The sequence below is a fragment of the Haemaphysalis longicornis genome, unplaced genomic scaffold, assembly GCF_048455015.1.
Source record: "Haemaphysalis longicornis isolate Haplotype H1 unplaced genomic scaffold, Haemaphysalis longicornis Haplotype H1 scaffold_6, whole genome shotgun sequence".
Taxonomy (NCBI): Eukaryota; Metazoa; Arthropoda; class Arachnida; order Ixodida; family Ixodidae; genus Haemaphysalis; species Haemaphysalis longicornis.
Genome location: NW_027526407.1, coordinates 158,890,683 through 158,916,802, shown reverse-complemented (window position 1 = coordinate 158,916,802; position 26,120 = coordinate 158,890,683). Strand labels below are relative to the sequence as shown.

The window sequence follows — 26,120 nt, the reverse complement described above, 5'->3', positions numbered from 1 at the left end:
ATATAGCGTTTTCTGTTTTCCGTGAATGCGTGAGCCGTCTTTCGACTACGCTCACACAGAGTGAGATTCAGTTTTAAGAATCATCCCTTTAACGACAACACGTGGACTGGCTCCGACCACCACTATCTTTTTATCTTTATATTTCCCCCGTCTGACTTCCCTTCCCCATTTATCTGGAATTTGTTGTTCCATTCTGTGTTGTTCTATGTATATGTTTTCGCATTTTTGCGAATAAATCAGTTGTTAGTTGCACCGTCTTCTCGTGAAAGTATAGCTGTTTTTTCCGGTGTCCGTCTCTGTGTTCACAGCAAACGCAACTTACCTTCGAAAGCATGGATATTGACGCCGTAGATAAATGAGGCCTAAGGAGTTCCGAATGAATGAGGGGGTGGAGGTTACTTTATGGGTCGGAACAGGTCAGCCCTGCCGAATGCTGGACTCGCTGCTTCAAATGGTTGGTGAATATTTAGTGACAACGAATGCAAAGACAGGAGAACGCACACGCAGACACACAAAAAACAAGCAAAACTGGCGGAGCGGTAGACCGCCGCCAAGTCTCCTCTACTTGGGGCTTTAAGGAAGCTCACAAGAGCTTTGGCGACCCGGCCGCATTGTCAACGCTGTTCCAGGGGCATGAGAAGTCTATTATGCAAAGGCCTTTTACTTAGAGTAATCTTTGCGCTCCCTCTAGTGCCGACAAGAAGCCCATAAAAGCACAGAATACATTCTTTAACAGCGAAAAAAGCCGGCAGTACAAAAAAAGAAACGTAAATGGGACGCAGCTGCATTGTGTCCCGTCCGCACCTTGCATGCTTTTTTTTTTGCGCTTTCCAGGAACCATTAAACCGACCGTTATACGGTAGTTACTCTATTTCTTTAACACAACACAGTTTCAGTGTCTTTTTATAGCGGAGCTGTTGCAGCTGGCCGGAAGCGCGTAACGCGTTAAAAATACGAAGAAAATGCTGACCGCTCATGAGCGCATACCTAACGGCGACTGCCGAGAGACCCTGGTTCACCCAGTGGGTTTAGCACACACACACAAAAAAAAAATTGGCGAAAACCTTGAGAGGTGTCTTGAGTTGCCTAGCAACCAACAACGCCACAGCTGGCGCAACACCTGCTCCCTGGTACCTCGACGCGACTCCAGAAACGCGACGCATGCGTCATGCACGCGCACGCCACTGCTGCGTTCCAGCTGCCGTGAAGCACTACCGCGCATGTCGTGCTTGGTATGAGGAAGCCGACGATATGGATGCATAAAATGATTACTACTCCTAGCACAGTGCAAAGCCATGACGGAACATGTAACATGTAAATAAACAATTTAAAACTTGTGCAAATGCGTAATGATGTGTCCTAAAGTGCTCACGTTTAAAGAAATCCTGCAGCTTCAGAATGATCCAATGCTTGCGCGACTTAGATGCAAGCTTCGCCACTTTGTAAACGCAATTTAGAGACATAGAAGCGATTCCACGCGTATAATCTATCAAGCTAAAATGTTTGATGAACACAACATAAAGAGCAGACTATGTTAATGACCCCCCATGACTTTGGATAGGCTTTGCAAAGTATGGGGGCTGACGGCGATATAGCATACTGACAAGGGGGATCTCAAGGAACTCAGTCATTACTGCGGCCAACGTGACTTACGGCTGGTCGAACTAAACTGTATTCTAGATGAAGTAAAAACTGCATGCCATAAAATACACATGGCCGCGTGCAATCCCCAACGCATGTGCCGGAGGATCAGCGGAAGCCCTTTTGAGTAAAGTAAAAAAAAAGACTTCTCAGATGATTGTGCATAGTTAGGAGTGTGAAAGCCTACGGGGAATTACAAAAAGCGATAAGCCATTTTCGTGATGAAACAAATACGAAGTTACTAAAGATTTCGTTTGGTTTCGGCGTGCACGCCGACGTCAGTGTTTCGGAATGAATCGCTAGCGCGAGATATTTGCCGAAATTTTGATACGTTCGACGCTTGAATGAAACACCACCGGGCTGTAAAACCGATTGGACAATTATAAGAGCGTAAGGGTTATATCGCTCGCTGGCGTGGTAGGAAAGAGAACTTTCGCAAGCAGCAAATTTTCTTTACAGACATTGCAATGAGTTTTTATTCCCCCAACCCGAATATAAGGAGACTATAATACTACTATAGAGGATTACAAATGTAAAATCGGGTAATTCTTGAACCTTCAAAAAGCTTTTGACTCTATCAATTACGAAATATCGATGAGAAAGATAGAAGACATAGGAATACGTGGGGTGGCGGCTGACCTTATAAGGCTATATGTAAGTATTAGGGGGCAATTTGTTGAATATAATGTTATTTATTCACAATTAGTAGAACCGGAACAAGACACTCCGCCAGGAGCAAAGTTTTGATCTATGGTTTCTTTTTGTATACATCTATGATATTTCAAACATACTATGTGCGCCGTACATAGCTAAGTATGCAGATAACACTAACATATTTAGTTCTAGTTGCAGCATAACTGAACTCCATATTCAGAAATGTCCAACTGGTTGGACAAAAATAAACTACAGGTAAACGCATCGAAGAATCCCCTGTATATTTTTAGAACAATTACAAAGAAGATAGATCGACGGATGCCTACCGAATATGGGGACAAATGATAAACCAAGAAAAAGAAGGACAGTTTGTAGGGGTGTAATTCATAAAGAATTGCCTTGGAATCCGCATATAGAACACTGTGGGCAATATAATTTAAAAAAATAGATTTGCGTTCTCTACATATAAAGTGGTTTAATGCCCTTTGGCTCAAAACAGCTTTATAAGTCTCATATCTATTCCAGACTTTGCTACCGAATATCAGTATGGGCAAAGACAAATAAAGTAACCATAAAAGGCTGATCGTCACAAAAAGCGATACTTCATATAGTCGCGAAATTGCATGGTCTTCATAGTTGTTCTTCATGGTCTCCACAGCAATACTTAATAGTCGCAAAATTTAATGACCACTGACTTCAGAACGCCTTGACAATTGTTTTAGTATAGTATTCTTCAGTCGGGCCTAATTTATTATATGAAGCTTTTTCAAATTATGCAGAATGTAAATCCTGATATAAATAACAACACGATACACTCCTTCAGATATCTCAAAATACATACACCGAAATTCAAAAAAGTTACGGCAGGCAGTCTTTTTTGTTTCAACACACCGACACACTAAACAGTCGCAGATTCAGACGTACGAAACGAAGTCGGGTACCAGATTGATTTCAACTGCCCCACAAATAAACTTCAGACACCTGTGAGAAAATTTTTTTTGAAGCAGTCTTTCTTCAATGTGTAGCACTCTGGATGTTTTTCAGACCTTGCCGTTCAATGCGCCATTGATATGTCGATGCGCTAAACCCAAGTTAAAGTTTTACTCTTGTATCAAAGCCTGTACTTTGCTCTCTAGTGCTGTACCTGGTGCATATACTTGATATTTCATGTGTCTCAAAACAGGAGTTTTGTGCTTCTGTTTCCTTACGTACTTCCTTTCTTATTTAGATCTCTGCAGCCAGACGAACACTAAGATCATCGCCATGTGTTTATAATTCGTGGTGCTTCCATAGTAAGCTTTCCTTATCTGCAGAATCCGCGAAGCCCAATTATTGCTTGGTAATAATTAAACGAATGCTGCCATAGAACTGTGCCCATACAGGTTTGGCCTCTGCCGGCCTTTTGTAGCCTTTATTCCCAACCTCCCTCTACAACTTCCGAAAATAGACTTTTTGAATTTCTGAATCTTTGAGAATTGTTTCAGAAAATTAAGTTGGTAAAATTCACCTTAGGAGTTGTGGTTATATATTGACGCCCGGTTCTGTGCGCTTAGTCCTATTTAGGAAGATTCTTAAATACACCTTCATTACTTTTTATACATTGCTATCAAAAATAACTCAATGCAAAAGTTATCTAGTATATTCACAGGACTCAGCGATTTTGATCTATTGCGTAAAAATTAAACCATGTTCTTAGATAATGTTCTGAAAAAAATATTTCAAAAATCAGGAAATCAATAAATAAATGTAGTGCCATACCACTCCATGAATAAAGATGACCAAAGAAGCCATGGTGAGTAGTGTTACAGTCGCTTCAGAGGCCAATTGCCTCATAACTTGTTTCCAGATAGTTATCGTATAACAACAGTTACAGGCTCATTCCACGAGAGATAATATATGCGTGTGTACGCTCATTTATATGCTTTTTCTAATATTTGTATGAATTATGCACAAGCCAGGGAATATCCCAATAGTGCTACCTGTTTTCTTTTTGCTTGCGAACTTCGCGAGGAAAAAATTGGCAAAGGTATCAAGGGTGACGCGTGGTGTTCAGCGGCTGCAGTTTTTTACAACCTTGGTGCATTGCCCATGGCATGGTGGAATTGTGCATAATATAGTAAGCCTGAAAAAAAAATTACACCAAAATTACCGACAGTTCAAAGCAAATTTTGCGTACTTCAGCGAACACACTAAAAAAAAGTGTGATACGCTAGATTGTCGCTCACTTTACGCCCCCTATCGCTGCATCGCCAATGGTGACCAACTTGTGATAGGCAATGTAAGCCAGATATATTTAAGCCATCTGGAAAAAAAAAGTTTGGGCAGTTTCGCAGTCATAGGAGTGCTTTTCTGGGCAAGCCGGGTAAGGTTCCGAAGTGTTGTAGTCACGCGCAAGGGACGAGAGCGAGGCCGAGGAGTCGCTTGTACCTATTTTAAGGGTAGGAGCCCGGCTCCACCAAGGCGCGGTGGACGCTCAGGCAGGACGTTCATCCCGGGGGCCCCGTCAGTCGGACAATGGTCAGGGGCACCTCGCAAGGGTAAAGGCAGTGTTCCAGGCGTACGTTCCCCTTTCAAGTGTCCACACTCGACCAGGAACGCCTGTAGTCTATAAAGAATACGGTGGGTGCACGGCGGTATGCGCATATGAACCCTGTACCTCCCGCATACCAGGTTTCTTTCGTCGCTATAAACTTTATTTGCTATCATTTTTGTCGCTATAAACACATAAATATACGCAAAATAAGATTGTCTGTTGTGCTTTTTTGTAATGCGTAACTATAAAAGGGCGATGTCAGGACGCTTCACTGCTTCACTGTGCAGGTAATCTACCTGGTAAAAATGGCAGTCTTGTTCGAAACCACAATAAATACACCAGCCACTAAATGAATGTGTCATGGAGTACACTCAGCGAAAAGTTTCAAGAAATGAATACAAAACTAGATCTGCGTCCAAAATATTGGTATGCACGCAATACCTACTTTTGGGGATTATGCTTCGGCCATAAACGTGGAGAACTGCTGAGCATCCTTAAATAAAACAGGTTGAAGACAACCTTGAAGAGACTTGAAAAGTTCATAGAAACCAATCCACGGAAATAAGGATGACAATATTAGCGAATACGTATAACTACGACGGCGAACAACGACCTCCGTGTATTGGGGTACAGTCTTGGGTTAGAGACGTCCTAACTCAAATTAATAGTGGAACGTGGCGTGGCACGCAGTGAAGTGAATTCACGGCACGTGTACCGTCCAAGCAGTGAAATGCAACACAAGGAGAAGCAACATGAAGACTTGACATTGGATTTAAGTAGGAAATAAGAAAAATCGCGTGCGAAGGTTGGATTTTGAGAGTGCGGGACCAGGAGGCTGTGGATGTTTCTTGTAATGCAGTAGTCCAGCATCGGAAATACATGCGCTCATAATGATGCTGATGCTGATACCAATCATTTCTTCAAAGTGTCCAGCGTATAGGAACAAAGCGCTGCAACAGAACAGAGAATAAATGTTTTTCATGTGCACACCACAAAGGAGCGCAATTAGACAAGATGAAGAGAAGTTTACATACTCCTTTTATAAAATACACTCTTTGGAACGAGTTCATGTTTCATAGAAATACGGCATCGTGTGTAAGAACAGCGCTATAAAGATTCCAAACTGAAATTTTATGCAGAAAGGTTTGTTGGGTTACCATGTCACGTATAGAGGGAAAATGCTAGAGGCCATTCATTTTCGTTGTGCCTGTAGTATGGCCTAGCGGTGAACGAGATACTTCCCTTCTCTCATACATTTAGGGACCTCTCCTTCGTCTTCGCTTCTGCTCCCGTGAGCAGCCACCATCAGTTTTTATTTTTTCTGGCAGGCCTAGGGCGTGTAGACGCCCGGGCTGCGTTGCCATTTTCCTGTTTGCTTAAAGGAACTAATTTCTGAACCATCCGCCTAACGCAAAAAGGCAGAGAGAAAACGAACTGCAGAGAAAAGCCAGGACGAATAATTTATAGGCTGGAGGAAGGAAGGCCGCAAATCTCATTAGTTTTAAAAACCAGAGTGCGTGAGTTCGGGAAACTGAACAAAATCTAGTCGAACGAACTTGCTTCTAGGAAAGAAGATAGCCCCTGAGTCTTCTGGGTGAAGATCGTTTGGTAAAAATTCACGATACTCCTGTTTTCAATTAAAGTCAACTTTTCTTTCCATGTTATGGTTTTCTGCCATTCATGCATGCCGTGTAATAGGAGTTTGAAGGAGATTTTTTGTTCTCATTGTATTACTCTAATCCAGGCAGGCTAACGGATATTGCAGGAATATTGCATGAAGGACGTCGTGCACCACTTCCATGCTACTTCAGGAGTGTTGGGTTTGTTCATCTCCGCCAACAGCTGCGTCTGCCTTCATTAATTAAATCCATCCTGACCCGTAGGCGGTTTACTGACACATGTTATGTAAACTGATATTTTGAAACTTTTTGGGCCGTTTTTATTTTAAGCATCTTGTGTGGTTCCTCTACGCTTTCTGCGACAGCATTTTGAAGCATTGGTTTTAACCCTTTTCTCAGAGGGCGTTCTGTCATACACACAATTGCAAGTTTGTCAGCGAAAAAACGTCAAGACTCAGGAAAGGAGCTACGGAGGCAATGCGCCATGGTCTGTAGCTTCAATGATCAGACAATGGTCAGACCAACCCATGTTCGTCTCATTGTCTCTACGCTATTCTAGCATGACCACCGGCCATTAGACATCTTTTGTCTTTTCCGCGCACCTTGTTTTCCGCCCATCTTCTTAAAATTGCCTCTGCGTTCGCATTGTTTGGTGGGCGGTGCTATCTATAGCCGTACTTGCTTCCACTGTTAATTTTTTTAATGCGGTTGTACTTACTTCAAAAACTTTAAACTGGCAGGTCTTAGGCCCCAGAACAGCCTCGGTTTAAGCAGGATTAGACACATTAACATAGTATGATTGACAGTTAGGCCAATTGGGTTTGGTTGATTATTACACGAGTGCCATAATATCTTCAATGAAAAACAGCCTTTCCCTTAAGTGTTTCGGTTAACCATGCTGCGAAAAATATACCATCATTCCATTCTGTGCAACAAACATTTACCCCAATCGCAGTACAATTCCCATCGCATTGATCACCGGTAAAATTTGGGCATGAACTATTTTCATGTAAAATCTGCCACTCATTCATTCTTGCACGCTCAGCCCCAGAATGGAACCACGTTACAGCTGAAACAGCGGCTATCGCTGATAACCAATTGTTTCGTGAAGCCCTAGCCACTAATGCATACGCAGAAAATATCGGATATTCATCACTGTTTACGAAACTACATTGTTGCGATAATACTGCTACGAACCATGGCTGCACCGGGCTATGTTATCTGTGTTATCCGTCGGCTAAGTGAACGGCATATTATATTCTTTGTGCCTTACATGTCATCTCCTTTGATAGAGGGAGTGTCGCAAACTAACTTCACCAGCCTAGATTAATCTTCTACGATACAAAGTGTTATGGATGCTATTCAACTGTTCGAGAGGCCTCGCGTCGAGAGATGAATGAGCACAGAGCAGACGCCGCGGCATTCGACTCGCCGACGCTCGCCCGCACACGTCACTTTGTTGGCTGCTTCTTGGTCGCCTGCGTATTCTTTGAGTTGTTAGGGGAGCACAAGTTCGCTCCAATACACGTGTTTTCCTTCAAGACAACTGCACTGTCTTTGCCTTCGTGACAATATTACTTTTCTTTGTCTTTCCTTCTTTATCTGTAAGCTTGTTTCTGCACACCGCGTTGTTCTCACCATGCAACTTCGTTTTCTGATGCCTTTTGTGTATCACTCCCATCTTTAATGCCTTTGGCCCTGAGGGTATAATAAATATATAAAAAAGTGCTCTTGAGGGCACAAACAATAAATGAAGAAACTGATGCCTTGCTGTCGTGTGTTCTTTCTTCTATCCTCAGTGTCCTGAGGGGCTGTTTCACTATGTAGACATACACACACTCTTTTGGCCTTAACTTGGGACTCTTTTGTTTCCCGCTTCCAGGAAGTGTTCGAGGGGGCCCTGTTGGGTGGCTCCGCCCAGGGAGCAGCCGGCGCGGCGGGAGGAGCCACTTCTCCGCGCGTCTCTTCATCGGGTGCCGGGTCGGTGTCCGTGGAGGTGTCCGAGTCGACATCCCACATCGTGGTAGACTTCTGCGAGAACGCGGGCTTCACCTGCCACGACCTGCCCTCCCCGACCACGGAGCTGTCGCCGATGCCGCGCGACTGGATCGCCATGCAGCTAGGCCGCCAGCGGCAGGCGTTCGCCTGGCTGCAGCAGTCCTCCTCGCCCCGCGCTGTGCTTGAGGGACTGCTGCTCATGAACGTCGAAAGGAACAGCTGAGTGTCTCCCTTTCGTCTGACATAGTCACTCATTGTTTTCTACCATAGTCACTCCTAGTCACTCCATCTAGGAGTGTCGTTCCTCTGGAATCCTATACCTACAAAGCACCCGCTATTGGCGGGGGCGAACAGAGGACGTTCGAGACATCTGCATGCTTTCGTTCCGCATAAGCTGTCAATTTCTGAAGGGCGCAGGCGTGTAACATGTCCTTTGAATCAAAATTGGTCTATGTAAGGCAAATTCTTCATTGCGCTCGGAGTTACATACAGCAGTTCCATCGGGTTTTCGCAACATTTGTGTGGTCGTCTACCATGGAGCCAATGAGACGTGACAATCTTTTTAGACCGGTCTGCGGTAGTGGGCTCGGCTTAAGCCATCTCCGTAAAGAACAGCTTAGTGTCTTTCGTCTGCCCTAGTCACTCCTGCTGGATATGAGGTGCGCTCAAATGGGGCTGCAGAGGTCGAGAGTACACAAACTGGCCACGAAGACAAGTTGCAACCTTGTTTAATCTGATATAACTAGCCCTTGGTCTCTCCTTCAGCTTCACTGCACCTATGAAAGACATTCTTAACCTAAAACCAGCGAATTGTGTAAAATTCCTAAGTGCACCCTTCAATGGGAAGTAGTGATGAATGGAAGCCAGCACTAAAAATGTAGTTATAGGTGTGTTAACTGCAGGGGATTGTTCAAGCATTACGACCAAACGGAACTGGGCGCTGCGCTGCTATTGCTCTGTCACCACGGTGCGCCTCATCGCCTGTGCATCGTCGGCGCGTTAAACCCCACAATGAATCAAATCAATCAGTCCTCATGCATTCGGCTTATTCATTCATCTCTCATGTACATTTACCCGCAATAAACTTCAAATTTCAAACATTTTTTTACTTAGAAAAATGAGCGAATTTGAAAACTTAAAATGCAAAAAAATATTTAAAGCAAGAAAACTCTTTGTGCGTGTTTTCGTTATTTTTGTGATTCTATGAGCTTACAAATAAAAAATTGAACTTTTGGTGCAATGAAAAATTTAAAGCCACCACATCTAACTAAGTAATGAGATAAGTAAAATTTTAAACTGACTGCTCCAATAAATGTTTATTCTGTCTCTCGTACAGAGAAGTTTTTTTGTTTGTTTTTCTGAATTTTAAGAATCGGTGAGCCCACGTACAAAAGTCAAAGCTGCTATTGAAATGATTTTTTTGAGTTACAGCCATGCAATCAATCTAGGACTTCGGGCCTGGGATCACCCCGATATCAGTGTGGCCTTCACTACAATGCCTTCTAGCGTTGGCATCTAGCGTTCAGCTGTAGCAAAAAAAAAATGGTAATATCTATCGAAAGAAGCGTCCTTGAAGTGTGTCCCACGAAACTAGGTGTTTCGAATTTGTTCTGAAAGTGCTATAATGTGGGCACCAGGGTCGAAAGGGCTAATACGGGGGGGTTTGTTTTCAACTCGGAGCCTTTCCCCCCTCAGGTCAGTTCCCATTCGTGACGTACCTGGTGTGCGACGCAGCTCGCAGCGACCCCTTGCGGCTAATCCTGCAAATGGAGAGCCACCAAGACGCCGGCCCCGACGGAGAGCGGCTACACCACACGGGTATAGTGCACTCATCCTGTATTACTGCTCCCAAGCCGATGCGGGGGCTAAAGTGGGCAACCACATCTGCGTCGTTCCGCTCACGACATAATCAATTCCTCAGTGGGGCAGGATCCACGAACTGTGAGCGGTCGTTTTTAGGGCCAGAAGTCACTTTCTTTTCAGTTTGGTCTGCCCGTGATGATTTGTTTGAGTACCGTTCATGGGTCTTCCTACACGCACCGAGCTAATACACGTCCAAGTGACTGCAAGCTGCCCAGACACAGGGAAGGACGAAGACGAGGGTCAAAACTTTTAACTTTGCTTTTTCCGAACAAAGGGCATGGGGTATGTGAAAACTATCATGCTCTATTAGCATAATACAGTAGAGTAGTACAGTCTTTATTGTACAGTAGTACTGTACAGCAGTACAGTCTTTATTGGCGTACTACTGACATCATGCAGCGCGAAATGTAGCATTTTCATCCTTTCGATTTTTTCCGTTCGGGTAAATGCATCTTTCGCAGCTGGAAAATAGTTCGATGAGTTGCAAGAGGCTACATATTTAAAATAAAGATATATGTGGCTTCACGGCCCAATTAGGCAATTAAAAGTCTGCACAGAAAAACCCACTGTAGTTCTAGATATGCTTCCGTTTTATCCGTTTAACAACTATGGTAGAAATAAAATAGAACAAGGCGAAAGCTGGAGTCAGAAATGTGGAAATGAGGGATCGTTGCCCTAAGCCGTTTATGGTGCGGTATTTTGTCGCCGATTTCCCCACTGCCACGAAGAAACTGACAAATAACTTCTCGAACCGTGCACCGCACTTTCACGACATAGTATTCGCAAGTGTGTGGCAACTGACCTTTCTAATATTGCGCTACGGTGTCTTTGTTACACCACTTTTGCTGCAGCAACGTAGCGATGCGTTGAAGTTGGATCCATAACATCTGCACGAAAAATGTACTGGTGGATTGTAACGAGTTAAGCTCGCCCTTGTTGTAGCTGTGTTCAGGAGAGTGGAAGGTTGCGTTTGATAAAAACACACCGCAATGCAGAGGTAGAATTATTTAAGGGGCCTGGTTACGTCAATACATTTATAGCTATGGGGTGCCTAGTTTATACTGCTGGAATACCAGTTTTCATAAAACTCTGAGGTCGACTAAGGTGTGTAGGAGCGAACATTTGTTTGAGTTCATTTTGAGTAGTTTTGTCTTGACGTACTTGTCCGCAAGAACACATGGGACGTGCGTCGCCTTCTGATTGAAACCACCAGACGAGGCATTGGGATCGATAATTTTGGTAAAAATAAGGAAGCTTAGTTCCCGGGTACGGCCTCGCACTTGCTGTAATGAACTCAAAGCACTGCGCGGCGCGCCAATATTGAGCGAGTTTCTTTACCAGCGAAGATTGGAGTCCGAACCGCTGCCACAGCTTCAGGCGAAGACGGTCTTGCCACCCCTTCTTGCTCTTTCCTTCAATAACAGAGACGTAGGATCTGAACTTAACTTTCTCGTCGTATGTCTGGCTTCAAAAGACGCCCTTTCGTGCGCAATTTTCTTTTCTAGATGGTGGTCGATTCTCGAAAGGCGAAACAGCTTTTATTGGGTTCTGCGTCAATTCTCTTTTGGGCGTGCCTAACGATCATCTCTTCCCTATTGCAGAAGGCTTCCCTTAAATCTGAGGTTTGAAAACCCCTTTCCTTCGATCAATCGTATCATTCTCTGCGGGATCGTATTCGTGCAGAAGTAATATCCGCACCGCCTCTGTTTTTTTCGCCCTGCTTTTCAGAGGCGTGATACCTTGTGCGTATAAGGACATTTATTCGGCTTGCGTAGACCATCGCTTTAAAGGGGCCATGCAAAAAACATACAAGTTTGTTTTATACGAAAGATTTAGTGTTTTGTCGTGTCCCCAGACTTGTCCGGAAACAGAGCTTCATTCGGTGAAAAATCAATCAAGTTAATTTAAAATTTTGAATTTACCGTCGCAAATTGTGTGCTTTCACGACATCTGCAATGACATGACAAGAGCAGGTCTTCAAGCTAAACCTAGTGTGCTGCCATGGCCTCCGCGATCAGCTGCCGGCGGCGCGCCGTTGCTCCGGCCGTCCCATTCGGCGCATACCCCAGCAAAAACCTGTAATTTGGCTAACTCCGCAACGCGCCGCGAGGTGGCGGTGTTAGCCGATGGTTGGGCAGCTTGCACCGACTCCTCTCGGCGGCTTTGCGGGGCCTGAGTTACTGCGTGTCTTCGTTGCCGGAATTCGTGTAACTGCGTTGCAGCTTTGTTTTTGTTGAGCTGATCAACCGAACGACCAGGTCATGAAGTCCGCTTGTCTCAGAAGCTTCAAGGTATAGCGCTGAAACCAAGATATGTCGCTGTACGGCGAAAGGTTAATCGCGTTGTGATTGTTGCGTTTGATCGGTGCAGGACGTTTCGATGCGGACATTCAGGCGCGCGGAAATTTGGGTGCAAAAACTTTTCGGCGACAGAATTATCGGGTGCTTCCTTGTTGGAACAGCATGAAAGCTGTCATCATTGGAAACATGAAAGCTGTCATCATTGCTTAACACATGAATGTGCTTCGAAATCAGTAATTAGAAATTTAAATGTCCTGGATATTCAATCCAAAAGAGGCAAAATTGGGCTTGCCTGTGGCCACCGAAATACGTTAAGAATGCAATGAAGTCGGGGTGCATCTGCCTTCAATGTTTTTTTTATTTGTTGCGACTGAAATTGAAACCGTAACTTCCTTAACGCGCATGTGTAAAACAGATTGCCGCATTCCTTGATGCTATCGCTCAGCGCAATACTCCTTAAACGTGTTAATCCTAAAAATAGGGTGGGTACTTCCACCCAGCAGGCATTAATTCTAAGGCTACATAAGAGCACAGCCATCCATCGTGGGTTTGACGCGATCGCGCCTTTCGTTCTACTGAACTGCATTGGCCATGCATATTGTATAAACTACGTTATACGTTATAAAGCGATTAGTAAGTTTATAAAGCGAGCTGAACGTTATTTACGCGCCAGAAATTTTCCATTGGTAACAGCGAATATTTTCCGTGTGTCGAGGGCGTCATGCGGCACATATTAAAGAAGTCGTATAGCTGCAATCCTAGCTAAAATGAAGGCATTATCAGGTTCTATGAGTCGCTTTGCATCCATGACATCAGGTATGCTTTCTTTTTATTGCGATACGAAGAGCGAAAGTTGACGAAACGCCATTTCGAGGAGTGCTGCAGCACACACGGCTTTCGTTTCAACCATCGGCTCCGCGCGCCGCGGTGCGGCGAAAGACGCGGCCACGCCCCCTTTTCAACTTACGCTCTCTCCGGGCGATTGGGACGGCCGGAGCAACGGCGCGCCGCCGATAGCAAATCGCGGAGGCCACGGTGCTGCGAGCCTTGTTACCGTTAGTCAACCTAGATGGCGCCGCCATACTACTGCGGGCCATTTTCTGCCTTTCCTTTGTTTTTGACCGTATTGGCACATGATGTGTGTTTGTTAAGGTAAAAATAATCGTTCCGTGATAGATGGTGTTCGCTCGACAAAGATGGTGTGCAGCTCAAACAAGCATAGTGCACTCAGCACCAACAGGAGTACGCAACCGTACCTCTATTTTTACGTGTACTTTTGTAGCTTTCCTTGTTTACCCCATCATTCTTACTGCTATAAAAAGAATGTGAATCAAAATGTGAGCGGAAATAGCTCGTTCTTCAAGCTTATAAGCCCTGCCTAATTTGCTATTGTTTTGCCGGCTTCAGCCAATCGCAGGTCTGGCACATATGACACCATAGGTGCCGTTGCGAGAAATGAGCTTGTAGTTCGCTTGACCATTCCTTTATTTCCTAATTACGTAGTTTACTTTAGCGAAGTTTGCGTTAAAAGTGGTGCCAATATGATTCTAATGAAGCAATCTTTCGAATGAACGATACTTGCGTTTTGCAGGCCCTATTAAAACAAGCATGGAGAGTCAGTCATGTTTGCAAATCTATGGGGACTGAACCTTCAGACCTTTTTAGTAGGGTCACGACGTATAATTCTATTACCTACAGTTCAATAACGCGTTATAGCTGAACCCGCACGCGCATTAACATATTTTACTTTACGTGTGGCTTTGTGATTGTCGTGATGCAGAGAAGACGTATACGAGAAACTTGTAGAACACCTAAGCTCTCCCTAAGATGTATATAGTGAATGCGAAACATTAGTGTTGGATTGTTGAGGGGATATACGGGTAGTGCGTGAGCCGCCTTGTTTGGATCTGCGGTTTATGTAGACGCTTCACAGTTCATCGCAGCACAGACTGCACAGACGACATTTGGGCAAGTAACGCGTTGCAGGCAGTGAGCGATTCTGCGGACGGTAAAGACTTGTTTCCAGCAGTCACTCGTCTACGGTTGCACTGCCTCGCGTGATCATCTTGCTCTTTGCGACGTGTTGATCTTATTTTGGTACTATGACCTAAATGTTTGGTCTCTCCCCTCGGTCCGCCAAACACACGCACTCTCAGGGGGAATGTGCTCTGGTACTCCTTGTGTAAGTAGCATGGTCTAGTTTTTAAGTGCAGAGCACTTTAGGGGCTCACATTGTCGTCGTAGCTCGCTGTAACCGCGTAAAGCTCAAATATGTCAATCGACTGCCGGAATAACGCTGCGCACCGAGTAAACGGACTAAAGTAGAGCCCGCCATACCGTCGTAACGGCGTAAACAGAGGCCTCCAAAGCCAAACGGTTTACATAGTCATAACCGTTCGAAACCCGTAAACCGCTGGTGCTTGTCATACATCTCCCCGTTGTTTAGCGCAGCGAAAACTGCGGGTACGTTCGGGACAAAATATACCCAATTAACCGGAAGCCCCCGCGTTCGTTTATGAGAAATGCTCGTTGGGTTAAATTTAAATTTTAGGATAGTAACAAAAAAAAGTGGCATTGCAAGAAAAAAAAATGGCGCGTTCAAAACTACGGAGTGAGGCCAGCGGTGTAGGCACGTGCGGGGTAAAAAGGTAGCAAAAAATAAGAGAACTCCCACTGGCGCTGTTTCAGGCAGAGGGAGCGCAAGCGCTGCGAAGTCGGGATATTTGAATTGAATTGGACAAACCTCCGTTCCATTCCCCAAGAGAGGACTGAGACATGGCGGCGAAGAGCGTGATGGGTGGTAGCAGTGAGCGGATAATGGCACTACAGCCCGTTATGCCGAATCACTACGCTTCCTACAGCTTTCTCGTTAAGTGGAACGCCGTTATTTTTTCTGTAGAACTGGGCACATATCTTTACGCACGCTTCTAAGTAGACGCCCGAAAGCCTTCAGCTAGGTTTATTTTTAGTCATCTACATGATCCGGCTGTTGTGCAAGGGTTCCGAGGTCGTTTCTTTTTCCGGAAGACCATGGTGAGAATCCCCCGCAGCAGAAATTTCCCATTTTTTTTTCAACCATATTTCTTTTTTTGTCTCTAAGATCTTCTCTGAAAAATGTGACCCCATCCCGAATATTCACCGACGTGCTTTTTTTCGAAAGAGTGAGCCATTTCTTGTGCCTTGCGTCAGCAATTTTTGTGAACCATCACCAGTTTTGTAGGCCATATAGACATCGCATTTTTGTCCCGCATAGGTAACTAAGGCTTCCGCGATAAAAGGCAAGTGCACCGAATGGTTATATTCCTGCAACGAAGAGGCCGGGTAAGATAAACTGAGTTAACGTGACGTAAATTACAAACTGCCCTCGGGAAAATTGCACAGGGGGGAACTGTACAAATGACGTGGATCATACGAAATCAAATTACCATCCCCTTCTGAGGAAAGTTAAGAGGAGAGCAAAAGCTAAACGTGAATCCGACCTTCGCTTAAGTTTGCGTCCAACCGATCGCGAAACCTTCAAAGGCCAAAATATCAAACGAAGAACACACCCACGCGACGATAATTTCCCCACTAATTAAACGCATCTACGAACGACCTAAACGTGTGCGATACAGGTATACTTTTGTACTCCGTCTTTATAATCGGGGCGTGTATTGTCTTATCTGGAATCGTTCTTTTTCATGATTTTAGAGTAACCGTCTTGACGCAATCGAAGTCCGGTTTCACAGAGGCACCGCGTATCTAGAGACCTTATCATAGCCTTTCGGTCAACCGAATGGTCTAAGGGGAAAGTCTTTAGTTGTTTGAATGGACGGCATCGGTCCTACTAAGACAACTGTCGCTTTAAAATACTAGCCCATGAAGCGCCGCTTCGCATTTATTTAAACCAATAAAATGACCTAGAAACGGTAATGATATTTCACCACTTGGCCTTCCTTAATTTTGCCGGGAGACCAAAAGTGGGTCAGATGTTTCAATAATTCACGTTGAGTGAACATAATTACGAGCGAGAATAGTGTCACCATTCCTGATCAGCACAGACCAATTTACTTAGTGAAGTTTTCGAGCTTTAATTATTGGTTTTAATTGAGGAAGACGTCAAAAAAAGACATAGTTAGAACACGTATTTGCAGTAGAGACAGCACAGTGTTGGGTGCTTGGCTGGTACCAAAAATCAATGGCGCTTACCCACTCTGAGGGATTGGCCAAGTCAGAGTTGGTGTACAAACCCCTTCTTCCTCTACTTCCAGCTACTTTTCTTAGAGCCCCAGCGTTTAGAGCGTAAGCTTTCTTCAGCCTGTTCCGTAACCCGCGTACTCTGTACTACCGCCACATTCATCGGCGGCTGTCGCATGCTCTCTCTTTGGGGTTTTTCAGCCTTGAATAGGTGCATTAAAATTCTTTACTGGAACAACTAGTTATTTTAGCCGCATCTTTATCCACTTCTACAATGACGGTGTGATGAACAGTGTCGTAGTAATTTCACACAAATATTCTTTGTGTAGAGCAGTTTTCGCATTAGTTTCTAACAAAAAGTGCATCTAGTGATCCAAACAGCGAACCAGAAGCTATGAACATGCTAATAAATTCTTTAGCTGCAGTCACATTTTAGAAAAGGGTGGTGTGTAGCAGCCTTAAAATAATGGATATCAAAATGAGCTGAAGTTTTCAAAGCGAAGCCTTCCGCGCCTAACTGATGGCGTCGAAAGGTGGAAGCACACTGCAGGAAAGTCGTCTTTACGCATTAGGCAGCGCAAAACAAAGCTAATGATTAACAAAAGCGCATCACGTCCCTCAAGAAGAAAAGGATTCTCGTGGTCGAAAACGAGCCCGGGTAGCTCGAGTTGTGAAGTCGTCGACGTCTACGCGATTTCGCCATTTCGACACGGTCCAAGCGGTTTGTGTTTCAGAATTTGACTTTGGCTCACGTTGCGTAGAACAACGCTTCTAGTTTGCACCATCTTTGTCTTAAGAAACTGCTTTGATTTGGAATGATCCCTTTGCACAATGTGTCCTGCTCAATCAACTCAACTCAGGGAACTTTTGTCGCAGGGTCTTTGTACATCCCTTCCTACTTCCACAGCAAACATTTGACAAAAGAAACGTATGCTGACATCCTATACAGCGTATATAAAGGAATATACAACTTACCGCCATGCGGGGATTTTATTAGCAATTCTAAATAGAAAAAAATATCCCACTCGCAAGCAGCCAAACTTTAAACCACTCGCACACATGGTGTTCGATGTTTTGCAAGGCAAATGTTCCGCATATTTTCAACGCGTACTACCCAAGCGAACACACCAGGGAGACGGCTTTTGTATGGTGACTGTTTAGTCAGCCAAGCGGAATCTCTGCCTTGCGTGGCAGCGTAGTCATCGAGCGTACATAAAAGTTGAACACGCAGATGGTGGAAGAGTGTGTGTTACGTTAATACAAAAAGAAGCTAGGAGAAGAACTGACGCCAGTGCTGTTTCTATGTCTGAGGCAGAAAGCAAAGTGCTCCATATAAAGTACCGTAAAGAATCCATATGATCACTTGGGGCACAAAGAACTGTTACTGGACATTAGGTGCCGAAGCAAAACACAAGTGATGATGGTGAGTATTGTGCACAAAAAATTGCAAGTGCCCTTTGCTTGAACACATCATGGAGTGTAAAACTGGAAAAAATACTGTTTTTGTAAGAAAGCGTGAAAGAACGAATCCAGAGCAGTTGTTCCTGGGCAATCCATAGCGGTGTATGTTCAATATGTTTGTAGGGATCAGTTTCTATGGCGAAAGCACTAAGACCCATTTGGGAGTAAATGCGGCGTTTGGGGCTAGCGAAAGAGGGTTTGAAAAATGACCCGCAGCAGACAAACAATACAAGCATAGAAAATAAAACTAAGAGGACCTAGGATCCAAACCCGCTTCGTACAGACATTGAGTCTGACACACACCCCATGCACAAATCGCTGAGCCCACCTGATGATCAAGCAAATATGCCTATCAAGCGATTCGCTTATTCGGTCTTAGTACTTCCACGAATCTGCATGTTCTTCATCTGGGTATGAGCAGAAAGCAGTGTTTTTAGCAGTTTTACTTTTCTAGCAAGACTGCGTGTTTTCCGAAGCCAAAAAATATACAAAAGAAAAATATAATTCCGAACACTAACCCTGACGAATTGTTTTTTGGCTGTAATATATCGACATGGCCCTGTATTATTCTGAAATTATCATGAACTGAAAACGTCAGTACGAGTGAGCAAAATAATTACTTCTTGTTAAGCAGTGGTCACACCAAATAGCGCTTTCAGAAGATATTATCGTGTTATCGTTTGATTTGTTTGGGTTCATGCGTAACCTGTGGAGGCCTGCGAAAGGCATCAGTTCACTGTAGACTTATTGAGCGTCAGAATGCTGGGTTAGTTCCCCAAGACCGGCGTTTTATATATCTGAAAGCCATCCACTAGACAAATGTCAGAAACATTCGTTTGCTAAAAAGACAATTGGTTCTGAAAAAACAAAGTTCATCGCATTTCTTTCTTCCCATTCATTCCTAAACTTTGCCCGCCGTGTAGTAACATATCCGGACAAACTTTTTGTTTTAATAATCTGGATATTGCAGTGCAGACATTGTATGGCGCATATTGAACATATTACCAAAGCGGAAAACCAAAAAATTACAATGACAGCTAAGCCCTATGATGCAGTGAATTCGAAAGCTTTAGTACTAAACTGCTAAACGTGTCATGTCATTGTCGTGCAAAGAGTCGTGTTGCCGGATGCCCTGTTATCATCATCGTTTAATATTTTGCGTCTTAACTTTAAAACTGCTGAGCGAAACGTACAGTTAGCTGGTACGTATGATCAAATCGCCCATGTAGTCCTGAGTACACTTCTACTACACATGTTTCTAAGTTGAGCTCCCCAAGCATTCCTAGGGTCCACCTCTATTCCGCTGATTTCAGAGAGCGGCGGGAGTACTGCGCATGAGCGACCGTCTTACATTTCGGAGGGCCGGTCTCTATTTCCATCCAGACCAGGATTTACCAAACTTCATTTTCAGCTTGATTACATTACCTTTTGGCAAGAGCTTCTCTGAGACATTTGGCATCAGTACATCCTTTTGTACATTTTGTAATTTTTTGAGCTTGTCGGCATTTTGCTTTCTCTGCGGCGACCATTTTGTGTGTGATCTTTTCGCCACAACCACGCCCAAATTTCTACCTACCAAGTGAACCAATTCTTTCGAAATAAAAACTTAGATTTCATGACACAATGTGCCATTTACGCCTTGATAACAGTCGGGGAACACTTCGCGGTATACATTTCTGCAATTGCAGCAAGCTTCGATCGATCTGCTTACTTTTAATTTCTAGAAAATAATGCTGCCAACTTCCTACTTCTTATTCTTACTCAATAGAGTGACTGTGCAATAAAAGGATCCCTTACAATTGCGGATCTGAGAACGAGAGGTAAACTTTTTTTACCTTGCATTTTCTTTTTACACCCTGCTCTAACTGATTCGTTTATGCAATTCCTCACGTCATGATGAGCCTACATGTGCGCACCCGCAATGAATGTGAAATACAAGTGAATCCCATATTTTAAAAGACAAAAAGTTCGCAGGCTGAATTCGACGCTGAGAGTTTTGTTTCTATGAAGCAGTATTTTGCTTGGTAACATTTTTCGCTTTCACGTCCGAGATAGCCGCAGACAAGGATGTCTGTGTGCATGCGTGACAATTGTCTGTGTGCGCACGTGCGTGCATGTGCGCGTGCGTGTACGTGTGTGTGTATGTGCGTGCACATACACGTGTGTGCGTGTGCGTGTGTCTGTGTCTGTGCGTGCGTGCGCGTGTGCGCATGCGTGCGTGTGCGTGTGTGTGTGTGTGGGCATGCGTGCGCGTGCGTGTGCGTGTGCGTGTGTGTGTGCGTGTGTGTGTGTGTGTGTGCGTGTGTGTGCGTGTGTGTGTGCGTGCGTGTGTGTGTGTGTGTGTGCATGTTTGTGGGGGGGGGGGTGCGTCAGTGCATATGTAAGTGGCTTCCTATGTGGGTGTTGTAGCCTTTTTTGTTCAAACCGCAGAGGTTACGACCAAGTACTGCGGAGATAGGTAAATCCAATTTTTCGAAAGCCAGGTGCCGATTACACTGAGCTTTCGATTTACGAACCGTCCTGCCTTCATAGGGAAGCCAGGAGAACAAGGGTATTTGTAAATTGAACTATCCCAATATTAGCCCGAATTTCTCTCAAGAAAGCGCTTAATTTGAAGAGGTGACTTAACTGGGCTTTTGAGACGTGTTCACCCGAAACGATGGGACCGCAGCGAAAGCAAGTAATTTTAGTCTAAAGAAAATGGATCTCGGCTGGCTGGCGCTCTTCGCAAGTATTTTCCACCTTTCCACCGCTTAGCCTGTCTAGGTAATTGAAGATGCCAAAAATGTACTTCTGTGTTTGTAACTTACCTACCCAAGGTTGTGCGCAGGCTAGAAGTCATATTCAACAAAACAAAAAAGGCAACGTCAACCAGCTATTAAAAAAAACTTCCCTTTTACGGGGCAATACACGTACATTGACTTGTCCGTGAAGCTACCAGAACTGCCTGAGTAGAAATTATCTACGAAATGTTTAATATGACAAATCCTTTTAGCGTAGTGAACCGGCAGTAAAAGCGGAAGTCCTGAGTGGAACATATGTTGCAACATTCCTCAAAGAAGAGCTTCTGTCTAATGAAGAAAAGCTTCAGCCTAATTTTAGTACTCCCGACATGGGGTTTATTTAGGAATAACGTTTCAGTGTGGAAAATAACAATGGTCACGTGAAAAACACACATTCTCATGAAAATATCGCAAGCAATCGCCTCGAGCGCAAAGCAGATTGCAACACTTCTTGCTCTGGTCACCGGCCAGTTTAGCTTATGTTATAGAATATATTCGATAAGACAGCTTCGGTGACTTTAATGCTTCTATGCTCTCCTAAAAAGAATACGTGAAAATTTAAATCCCGTAACTGCAAATAATAATATGGAAAATCTCGGTAAGACCGTAACCACCCAAGCCTATACAGTGGGTATGCAAAGACATATTTTTAAACTCGTTATTAGTTCGCAAATTAAGCAGTTGAGGCGTATGCTTCTGAACGCATTTTCTGGTTCTTTTTTTGCTACTTCTTTTTGTGATCATTGTTTTTCCTGCTTATTTTTTTCTTTCCTCTTATTTTCTTTTCTTAACGACACCTGCCAATATTTGCGTACCTACGATGTGGAGGCAACGGCTGGCCATTGCCTACAAGCTTTTCATTGGCTTGGGCCTGCCCTCACTTGTCACAATTATGATTTGAAGAAATAAAGGTTAATATTAGTACATATGTACCATCTATATAAAACCAACTAGTACGGTGTATTGTCTGGCAGTTTATCTCAAGCTCAAAACAGCCGGAATCGAGTTATGTTGAAGAAACTTTTTCATGTTCGTTGCTTTCTCGCACCAGGCCTCTGTGGCCGCACTGCTGGTGATGGGGTCCTTACTCAGTGGACCGCTAGCTTGTGCCACCAGCTTGACACGCTGTATCAGAACACGTTGTTCCTGTTCGTCTTCGCTAATCAGCACCTGCTCCCACGGCGCTGTACTGGGAGGTTCTATGCATGGTGTTAGTGGTGATTTCGCGCATATCCACGTGACGTGGTATAGTGTGGGTGTATTCCACGCCATGTGCACATGTGTCTATACCGACAAAGTAGCTGTAAAACTTACGCCATGCCTGTTTTTCTTCTTTCCATGCACGTGGTTGCGGGGATTCCTCGGTAGCCGTGTACGACGAAGTGGCCACCATCGCTCGGCCACCCGTGGATGTGGTGCCTCGGAAACCAACGTCGAGCAAGACGGGATACATCCTGTCTGCTTTCCGCGTCTTTCCTGGCGAGGACAGAGAGAAGCTCGACCGTTCATGGCTGCTGTGGACGGGGGCGCGACAGATATACAGAAGGCTGCCTCCTCACCTGGGCCTTCGCCGCATCACCTTCCACAAGAAGATCTGTCCTCAAGACCACGGCATCACATACGTGCTCCTGTGCGAGTGCCCCACACTCATGGACTACGTCCCCGAGGCCTGTGTGCTGGTCGACCAGCTTCGTGCACGATGCTGCGGCTACACAGCTCTGTACAGGGTCGTGGACGCCTTCTAGCGGCCAATGCACCGGTAGTCGTCGTGAATGCGCTCCTGCGGTCCAATTCCTTTATGAAGCTGCTCTCAGAGAAGAGGAGCCCCGATAAGCGATGTCCAGAAGACCACAACCACTTCAAGCATCGGAACGGTACTGCGCTTATGACACCAGTTTGGACCTGAGGAAACAGACACCACCGTGGCCTTGGAGAAGGCTCCTGAGCTTCTTTGATAGCAACATTCGCGGTGCCCAATGAGGCGGCCGAATAGAATGCGCAACCGCATGTTTAAGTTCCTGGATCAGCAACTGATAAAGGTGCCTTGTAAATCCTCCTGCAAAATGCATTGTTATGATCTACAGTCTCTTAAGATAACTATAAACGGCGGTAACTGGACTTCGTAAGCTCACTGGTGGGTTTAGCCGTGGTTATTTCCAAATGGTGTCTGCGGTTAGCTGTCATTTCAGAGCCCTCTCTGCATTTGGTATCGCCCAAACTGTCGCCAAGGTGCTTCTTTTTGTAGTTTATTTCACCCAACCTTCTGGGTCGGGCCGCTCGGATGCATATTTCAAACCACAGTGGCTCTAACTGCCTTGTGAAAGCTCTTTGGTAGCCCGTAGAAGTTATGCTTTGTAGTTACCATTGTTAGTTCATTCTGGCGTACACAAACACCATCGACCAATGCGTGCGCTTGTAGCAGCTTGAGTAACCAGCTTTGCTATCCTGTAGACAAACTCTCAAAGGCGGGAGTTTATGTGGAATGCCTGCCCTTGGAGATCGTCATCTCTTGGATGTAATGTTTACTATGCCAGCCCTTCTTAACAAGCGTGAATAGGGGAAATGCGCCTGGCCTGAAGAGTGCCCCTGTTTACAAGGCTTGTCCTTTTTAGGTCATAATCGAAGGACTGTGCTTTCGTCATCTGCATTTCAGCTAAATGGTAAAGCTCTGTGAACAACTGCCTTTATCGAGTGGACGAGTGTCGGTTCACGGGGCCAGTGCCAACGCTGCGTACCAATTTGCCCAAGTCATATGAACATTTGGGCGTCTTGTAAAACTGCATGCGTCGGATAGTTTACCCTCGGCTACACTACTGCGGCCACGACGCAGGTGCCTTCTCTGAATGCTTAGCGGAATTGTGGGTTGTGGGACCGAGGAAAGCATCACACCCCCTCGGACTGTGTACTCGTACACCTACTGGTGGGCTTCTCGTTACGTATGGTGGGAGATTTAACGGTGCTCATATGGAGTACGTGGTGGGGGCAGCAGTAGTATCGGCAACGAACAACTTGTTTCCCCGATTATTTGACGGTAAATGTCTTGTCTGAATTGTTGCTCTGGAATAATGCTAAAGCATGTCAAATGTCTCCAGGCGGCCTTACATTCGTCTTTCTGGATGACGTAGTTCAATGCTTACCTCAGGCATACTCGGTACATTAACTTCTCGCTTTATAAATACCAGTGTAAATGAATTGGGGCGGTTAATTCGCATGTTAACGTAAACCACCTTTTTTTATATACATCAATAGGTTTTCTGTGGATGGGGAGCTTGTTAAAATTATGCAGTCCTTTATGCGTTCATAAAAGTGTTTTCTAGTAAAAAGTGCTGAGGACAGTGCTTGAAATAGGGAACAAGCAACGTCCACGCGTATGAATTTTTAACGTCGAGCTAACAGTGCTAGAGTATTAATCAGAAAAAAAGGCACATCAAGGATGGTTTTATTACCCTCTACGTGTTTAGGGGGAAGGTTTCGGGTAACCATCTAAGACAGCTTTGCTTTTCTGGTAGTGGAAATAAGTTATTTGGTCATTTGTCTTAATCCGGACCTAGTGCACTAAATAAAAACACGAGCTCAGCTGCAAGAAGATCGTTCATTGGAATACTTTGTTTATGACTGAAAGCAAGGTGCTGTTAGAAATAATTGTAGAGATGCGTAAAAAAGGTGGAGTTGTTTTAACAATCACCAATACTTATTACAGCGGAAAGGGGCAGAGAAAAGAGTTAACCTGGAATTACTAATTCCGGAACACGTGATCTCTGAGTCTGTTTTTACGAGAACCGCTCTGTGGGTCCTTCCAAAAGCATCGATGAAATTGTATTGCAAAATCTTCCTTATGAATAAAGTCTGTTCACATCCGGGACTCAAACCGCAAGGGTACTCTCTGAAAGTAAGGGCTTTCATTGTTGTGCTTTACGATATCAGCCCAGTAGCCAGACGCAGGACACAATTAAAACAATTGTGAGCAATTCATTAAGACTTGGTTAGCGGCTGCATTAGGAGAAATCGCAAGGTTCTATGGGCATGTAGGAAAAACGGCAATAACTCGCCTTTAAACGATCAGTACCCTGAGGACACGCCGAAGCTACACGTGTAAGACAGCTCGCCTCCTTTGCACACGAAGTAAATTACACTCCACTTGCTCTATAACTAACAACCACTGCAAGTCTACGGCTCTCAGCATACTGATCAAGCGAATGGGAATGCTGTGTGCGGACCGAGATAAATTTACTGTGAGAGAAGGAACTGAGGTGGTTAAATATGGATTAGGGAGGATACACGTCCAACCTTGAGTGATTATGCTAGAAAAGTTGAAATTTTAGGGTCCATCCCTTGAAGCACAGTTTCCGCCTGAGTAGGAAGATACTGAGGACACCTACTAAGGAATGCTCATAAAATTGTCTTACCGGCTGTCTTAACGCTAATTTGGATTCCTAGTTTGAACAGAAAAAGATTAGAAAAATATCAGTTTGACAATACATTATAATAAGTTTACCTCGAATTATCCTTTAAGTCACGGCGGAAATCAACTATAAGCTCGTTAAGCACTGCAACAACTGGTATACTGCGCAGCACTTAAAGGAGCCATGAAGACAAAATACAAGGTTATTTTATTGGAAAATTTCGTGCTTTATAGTGCCCCAGGGCTTGTCCGGATGCAAACGAGGCTTTATTCACTGAGCGATATTCAATTAGGCTAAATTTTTATTTTCCCGCTAAATCGTGCATTTTTCTTGTGTGCAATGACATCACGAGAACCGACCGCTCTGCAGCCGATTGCGGAGCCTCGCTTACTGTCAGTCAACCTAGATGACGCCACCATACCGTGGCAAGCGGTTTTCGGCCTTTGGTTGGCTTTTTTGGCCGTATTCAAACCTGGCTTTTTTTTTCAGGGAGAAAATACTCGTTTGGGGAAACATAGCACTCGCTCGAGAAATATGGTCACGTTGCTTGCAGCAGTCGGCCAGTGTCGTCCGAGACAACCCCAAAGTACCGCAGTCCTCTGAAGCTAAACCAAGCATGGTGCGCGCAGTACCAACAGTATTAGCATGGGTACTTCGATGGTTACGTGTGATTTTGATTTGATTGTAGG

General features: G+C 44.6%; 1 protein-coding gene across 4 annotated transcripts in view; it reads left to right on the top strand.

Annotated features, from left to right (window-relative positions):
- The window catches only part of LOC144141229 (uncharacterized), a 321,032-nt gene extending 296,142 nt beyond the window's left edge, over positions 1–24,890 (top strand). For all 4 annotated transcript variants that reach the window (XM_077672786.1, XM_077672784.1, XM_077672785.1 and 1 more), the window contains 3 exons: positions 8,330–8,663; positions 10,141–10,263; positions 22,397–24,890. In XM_077672786.1, coding sequence (XP_077528912.1) covers positions 8,330–8,663; positions 10,141–10,263; positions 22,397–22,773 — 834 coding nt within the window. In that variant the 3' untranslated portion in view covers positions 22,774–24,890. The remainder of the gene's footprint in view (positions 1–8,329; positions 8,664–10,140; positions 10,264–22,396) is intronic.
- Positions 24,891–26,120: the final 1,230 nt, after the last annotated feature.